The 7,667-nt window shown below is 31.5% G+C and overlaps 1 protein-coding gene across 1 annotated transcript in view; it reads right to left on the reverse strand.

Moving 5' to 3' along the window:
- LOC118201194 (uncharacterized) overlaps window positions 1-7,132 on the reverse strand; it is a 79,875-nt gene extending 72,743 nt beyond the window's left edge. Inside the window, exon 1 of the mRNA XM_035373244.2 lies at window positions 4,632-7,132. Within this exon, the coding sequence (XP_035229135.1) occupies window positions 4,632-5,133 (502 nt within the window). The 5' untranslated portion in view covers window positions 5,134-7,132. The remainder of the gene's footprint in view (window positions 1-4,631) is intronic.
- Window positions 7,133-7,667: the final 535 nt, after the last annotated feature.

Below are 7,667 nucleotides of genomic sequence, written 5' to 3' on the forward strand. Positions count from 1 at the left end.
ATGTACAATATAACTATCGTTGCAGCCATTGCTTTTAGAATGAAAATGAAATTCATGTTTGAACATGACGAAGTTAAGGCTTGAACCAAGTAGGTAGACAGCATTACGTAATTATGAAATATGAAAAATTTTTGGTGCAAGGCGATGTTTTCAGTCACATTAAACGCTCATATGAAGAAATGGCTTATTCATTAAGAAAACCCTGTCTGCCTTCATGAATATATTTGGTACCGAAAACATAAAAGTGGCGAAAATTAACTGTCAAATTGCGGTTCAAATTTCATTCAATCATAGCTAGAATGCAGATTAAAAAGTTTAGAAATTCTAGATCTTAAATATGCCAATTAGCCTATAAATATATTTTCCTGAAACGTTGTTTGCTTTAATTTATGCTATTAAAATTTAATACAAGCTCAGACTTATTAAATTTACCAGTAAATTAATACAATTAGGAAATGGAGTAGGAGAAATTTTCGATTTCTATTTGGTGTATAAGAACACATAATATGCACAGCATTTGCAAACAAAAAGAAAGTATTCGCAGTGCAAAAAATTCAGTATTCCTTCTTGTGGTGCCCTTGTCATGTAGCGATTAACACACCCATTTAACAATTGGAGGATTCATGGTTTGATTCTCGGTGAATTTACATTTGATCTTCTTTTGTTTTTGATCCCGGAAAGCCTAATAGTCTCATCAAAGGTTAACATCATTTTCATTCTCAGTGCGGCGTTAGTAGAATGTTTGTTTTACTATTTATTTCATTTGTATAGTAAGTTGATAATTGATATTTACGAATGAAATAATTAAATGTTTTATGGATAAAAATTAAATTTACCTATTTAATGCTCAGTGACGAATTTTACTCTGAAAATAAATGTTTCATTTCCAGAGATTACAGATAATACGCGTAAAACTCGAAGTTAACCATTTTGTCAAATGGAAGGGCACGTAGGTATTGCCCAGTTGTCGAAATACACAAAAAGTTACAAATTTTCGGGCTTTGACAAGACAGTTTTAGATCTGGCCGTGAGAAACTGGTCGAAATTACATTTATTGACTGTATTTTATCATTAGCACCCTCATTATTCATCATTAGCACATATTTAAAAATGCCTGCGCAGGTTTTCTTTGCGCCACGGAAAAGAGCCCAAGAGAGAGAGAAAGAAGACAAAACTGAAAGATAAGTAAGTAAAGCATGGAGTTATGAATATTTTCTCGAAGAGAGAAGAACTGCCTTGTTCACTTTTCATAATAACGTATTAAAAAATAAAATACTGATGTCAAAATACGGAAGAAAGTAAGTGCTGAAAAAAAAAAAAAAGAAATAAGTGAAAGAATGATAATCCTTTTTATCGATTATTTTTATGATTTTTGCATGATTTGAAAAACGGTTTTTAATTTTTTTTGTGAAATGTCTTTATTGCAATTTTTGCTTTTTTGCAGCACTGGAAAATCTTCATAAACACTTTTAATTAGGACTATATTAATGATAACTAATCATGGCTCTAATGAATTAATAATAAAATACAACTTTTAAAGGTGGTAACCTTTCATCTGCCGGAAGCGAGTATAAGTAAAAAACAAGTCGTAGTAGGTAAGATTACTTTTACCTGTTTTTAAATCTTTAAAAAACTGCTTAGAATCATATGCTTTATTATTTTATTTTATTTTTTATGTAGAAAAATCGTGATAGAGGCTTCTAATTATAATTAACAATGGCATTAATGATAAATTAATGATAAGGTTAGGTTAGGTTATTTAATTACGGCAAAGCCTCGAGGGCTATCTGCCTACGGGAAGGGATGCCTTCGTGGAGGACTTTCTTAGAGAAACTGGCTCGTATACACGTTACACATGGGGAAAACAACGAAAACACCCATGCAGCCAGCCCGTTTGCGGGATTCGATCTTCGGACCGAACTACCAGTGTTCAGCGACTTTACCGCTCGGCCGCTGGTGGGCCAAATTAATGATAAACTATAGCTTTTAATAGTTATACCACAATAAATGGTAAATACACTTCATTCATCAAGAACATCTGTTTTTTTTTATAAATAATCATTAAAAATGAAATAAAGATAATTTTTTAAGTCTGGACAGTTTCTCTCGGCTAAACATAGAACTGGCCGGCCAGTGTCCGAAAGAATGGTAAACTGTTGCATATTTTGAATTTCGGCCAAGACCATTCTGTAAAAGAACAAGAACTGCTTAAGACCATTCTGCGAAAATGCAAAAGTTCAGGGTTTTCCATAACATATAAATGCAATTCAAAGGCAGAACTATAACTGTTTTAATGTTTTAATACTTGGATCAAAATCGTGCCTTTATAATATATTTTAACACTTTCACTATTACATTTAATTTTTTATCTTTTAATTTCGCATCCTGTGTCATCTTTTACTGGACAACTGCATTTTTCCTACCTTTTTCACTACACTAATTGAATTCATACGTATAGAAATTATCCAAACAAAATAGTAGCTAACAGATCAAATATAGTCTTCGTTCTTTCTGAAAATGAAAAAAAAAAAAAAAAAAAAAAAACGAAATTGCGTACATTCAAGTTAAAAGAAAAGTTTGCTAAACATAAATTTCTTTCATGTTAGTCGAGATTAAAGTTCTTTAACAACAGCAAAGATTGTTTTTAATTATTATTACTATTGTTATTACAATATTATTACTATTGTTATTATCTTTACTATTATTACTTTGGTATTAACAAGAATTACAGTATGTTTAAAAGCACATTTCAAATTATCACACTGAAGAACTTTTAGTAACTCTTATCATGTCTGTAATTAAAGATTCAGTCTGCAGCTTGTTACATTTACCAGTTAATCTCAACATATTTTGAAATCCTTATGTTCATTCAGATTACATAAAAGTGCTTTTTCACTTCATAAACGTTCAGTAATTTTTATATTTCAGAATAGAACTTCTCTTTTTAAATAATTTGTATTAATTTTTTCCTTCCCAGTATGCTCAAACGTAAAAGAGAATCCAACAGTATCAGGGAAAAATATGTAACGTATGATTAAAATTCATCAGTATTAATAATGAATATAGGCTATATATATGCAATATATCTATCATCAACAATTTTTTATTCTAAATTAGATTTTTTGTTTTATTTTCGTTATCACAAAACATTTGTACTAATAAACTAATTAAAAAAAATTGAATTATATTCAAGCCAAAGTGTTACTACAAACAGGAAAAGATTTTGAAACTGCATTAACGAACTACAATTTGCATTTAACAAATCATCTTAGAAAGCTAGCGGTAATGTGCAATTTTTATTTCAGAAATTATATAGTTCATAGGTATAAATTGCAAGTTCGAGTAAATTTGGGGGAAAATTTTTAAATTTGGTAGCATTTTACACAGGACTAACAATTGAAAAATTAAATAATTTCCTTTTCATTTTTTTTTTTTTTTTTTTTTTTTTTTTTTTTTTTTTTTTTTTTCAGATTCATGTAATATTTTTCCTTTCTCTCATCTTTCCGGTCAAAAAGTTAGCAGTAATAAATAGATGTTTTAATATTTGTGTATAACGTATAGTGTATATATCATTAAATTTATGCTACATTGCGTAAATGTAAAATATTCCTAAAATAGTTTGTAAGAAGCAATTTTTCGGCTGAAAAAAATCGAGCACGTTTTCTAATGAAACAACGTATCTGCATTAAGAACTTCATCAGTTCTCTTTTATGCAATTTTTACTTTCTAAGTTAGAAAAAACGTGGCCTTCCTGTTGAATCTTTAAATTAAAAATTCGTCGTAAATTTATGCTGCATGGATAAAATAATCGCAAAACATATTTCCTCATGACTATGCTATATAATCACAAAACCTATTTCATATGTGTAGCTAAGGTGCAGCTTAATGCGTAGCTAATTAAAAAATAATAATCAGAAGATTAAACAGAATTTAAGGAATTACTATCCTTAAGCTAGTTTGTATCTATCACTCTCGGATTTTTGATAATAAAATATTGAGAAGTCATGTTTTTATCAAGCATTTGAAAAGTTTATCCTTATCAAGATTTTCGTAATCATCTCCTCTAAAACAAAAGGGAAAATGCTGTCATAATTTTAATAAACATTAATATGCCAATAATGTACTATTGATTTAGTATATTAACTACCAGTGAAAAATCTTTCTGATTACTTTGTTTAAAAATATGTTGGAAGTACATGAATGTATATATAGAGATGTCATGTTTTAAATGGTTCAGTTGTCATTCCAAAATAAATAATAATAAAAAATCAAATTTCAGATACTCAGTTATTAAAATGAATTCATCTTCCCTTTTAAATTACAATAAATATCATTGTGGGAGTAAATGGTATGAAAAAAATTGTTAAAAATGATGATTTTCCATAGTGATTACACAATTTAATTAAAATACTTTATGAAATGTATCTGTGACAAATACAGAGCATTTTATGATTTTCTTGATTAATTTAGTTAAAGAAATCAAAGTTATATATCTTGTGTACTTCATATACCTATTAGTATATAAGTAAATTATATGATTTCCTAACATTACGAATAAAAATATTTAGATTGATTACAGCAATTTACAGTTAATGTAAGATGAAAATAAAAGACAAAGATTTTAGACTTACAAAAAGCTGGTAAGCCAGTGGGTGCCAATGGAAACTCTCCAAGACCTCTGTAGATCAGAGCTGTATCAGCTCCAGGAAAGAGTCCGCCGGGTGGAAACATAGGACGAAACACCGGAGGAAAATTGTCTGCTGCTGCCGCAGATCCTTCAGTGCTGGAACCTCCAACAACAGATGACCTTCCTGCTAATAGACTAGAACTTTCAGCTTGAGATTTGGCTGCCAAGTCTGCAAACTTGGCGAAGGGCAACATTCTTGAGTTTAGATATTCGGATAGTCCTACCAAAGAAGGTGTGAGTCCAGGGAGATTGGGAATTTGATGACCAGCAGACACAGGTGTAAAAGCTGATAATCGAGGCTTTGCCTCTTCGGACATAAGTCCCATGGATGGTACTTTGTTGGATGGTACAACGGTTGCTGATGGATCGGCAGGATCTCGACTGTCCGGAGAAGCTGGAGAGGGAGAAGATTTGGAACTAGGTTCATCAATTTTAACGCTTGACATGATGGCCAGTTGCAAATTATACAGTTCCCCGTGGTTTTACATTGTTAATATTATCTTGCTGTTAGTCTTTCTTGAAGTAATCAGCTGAAGATCATGTAAATATAAAGTTTTATATGCTTGTTCTTTAATTTCTTCTGAGCTTAATTAAAAATTTATTTGCTTTCACTACTATTTATGAGTTATAATTTAACAGTAGATTGTCATTGCTTTATATTTCTTCTTCAAGATGATTTAAATTTCTGGAAATGTGTGAATAAATTGCGCCAATTTTTATAGAAATCGGTTACTTCATGGATGTATTTTTCCTTTTATAGGAATTTTTTTTACTGCAATTAATCAGTGAATTATCACTCAGTACTTTAAAAAATTTAAAACTGAATTATTTCATGCAGAAAGAATTAAACATGAAATTAAATTAGAAAGGAAAAAAAACCTAATCTGAGCTGTTTTAGAAAAACTTTCCAATTATTTTTACATAAGCAGAATCGATGTCTTTTATCCCTTAAGTACACATCATTTAAGAAGACATATAATTAAGTTTTTTGCTTCAAAAGCATTGCGTCAAAGAAGTTCATTGCGAAATGTTTTCCTTGGCACTCACTAGACTTTGTTCCTCCAAAATGAGCTCATATCGATTATAATGTCATACGTATGTTCATTCACCAATTGATAATCACAGGAATATACGGTATAACAGTTGTTTGTTTCCATACAAAAAATTATTGCTTTTGTTTCAGGAGTAAAAAGGTAGCTGTGTGAGCAATTCCGATCTATCTGCCGGTTGATGCTTCCCCGCTTCTGCGCAGCGGAGAGGATGAAAGCAAGGCGATCAAGATGCGGGTAACCTTTTGAATTGCACGTGGGTCTGAGGTAGAGACCAGCTATTCGCCGGCTTCCGAGCCAATCCCGATGGCGGCTGGGGGGTGCGTCAAAAGCTCGGGAACCTCCTCCATGATTTTTTGTCCACCCCGCTGATCTGCAATAATAGTGGTCTTTATCGGCAAGAGAAATGCTCCCCCCGTTTCTTTCTTTTCCTCTCTTTCATAGTAACAGAAGGTATCGCAGATTGTAAGAAGTATTGAAGGATGAGTTGATTTTTATTTTATTTATTTATTTGCTCTGCGGATAGATCGTACGTTGGGAGAGCAGAAATTGTTTGATTGGCATGCTCCTGTTTCCATTTCGAATAGGTTTATTATAGCTATTGTTAAAAGTGACGTGGACATTTGATGTCTTATTGACTTGTCTTACTTGCTTTTCGGTTATCTTTCTACGCTTTCAGTTGTGATGTCTACTTAACATTTAATTAATAATAGATGCAATCAGAATATGAAAACATTTAAAGAAAGAGCTCGAATAATTAGTGTTTTTTACTAATATTGAGAGCAGTTACTTTTGTGTTCAGGATTATTATTTTTTAAGAAACTTATATGCAAGTACTTTTGTTTTACAATAATATAAGAAAATGCGATTTGGTTTTCAATGATTTGTAATTTGAAATACATATCCCTTTTGCATAGTTTGTGAAATAATTTAATGCAAACCATGATTTTTTTTTTTTTTTTTTTTTTTTTTTTTTTTTACAATGATGTAAAGCAAACGCAATTTAGATTTCGTAAATAACGTGCAATTTTAAACAAATAGTTTGGAATGCAAATGCATGCCAGTTTTACAAAATATTTTCCTGCAAGTCTTTGAAATAGTCCTTCCATATTAATTTCAAATTATGCATACGCAAATAAATCCTGTCTTAAAATTATCGCATTATTTATTAAAATCTTTTAATGATTATTTAATTAAATAATATATTCCTTTACTTAATCTTTTAATATCTTTCATTTATAATTTTTTACCATTTAAGCTACACAATGGAAAAAAAGCTTATGACAGTGCTCTATTGCGAAAGGAAATAGAATTTTATCATTAATATATTTAGAATTTGTGATTAATTTTATTCGCTTTTCCGAAATGCAGTTTCGAGTCAACATAAATAGATATACATATTGTAAATTATGTGATTAAATGCATATCATATATATGTCGCTCAACTGGTATAGTGGTTAGTGTCGCTGACTGCCGTGTCGAAGGGCCCAGGTACGAATCCCGGAGAAGGCATGGATGTTCGTAAATGTATAGTGTTCGTGCGGCATGAGGGCGCTCTAAATATATAGCGAGTCGAAAGTCCTCTCATGTGGTCCGAGTGGTCGAGACCCTCGTACCCGCTCCCTCGGTATGCTAAAATCAAAATTTGGGGCTCCGTCAAAATTGGGGGCGGAACTGAGCTAAATCCCACTGTCACCTGTATGGTGCTCAAGGCTGTTGCCAACGAGAGGCGTAATCTTGCTCTCCTTGCCACAAGGAATTTCGCAGGCTTGGGCTGACTATACGTCAGACGAGTGAAAATCAGCAATAACATATTATATACATGTAATGATAGCACAGATGCTTAGAAATGTTGACTGCGAAGATACTTGATACTTAGAGCATCCATCCATTTTGAAGAAGAAACAGTCGAGCCGAATCAAATTCCACAT

Source organism: Stegodyphus dumicola, chromosome 6 (assembly GCF_044657685.1).
Source record: "Stegodyphus dumicola isolate Sdum_Otavi_A_Nest chromosome 6, ASM4465768v1".
NCBI lineage: Eukaryota > Metazoa > Arthropoda > Arachnida > Araneae > Eresidae > Stegodyphus > Stegodyphus dumicola.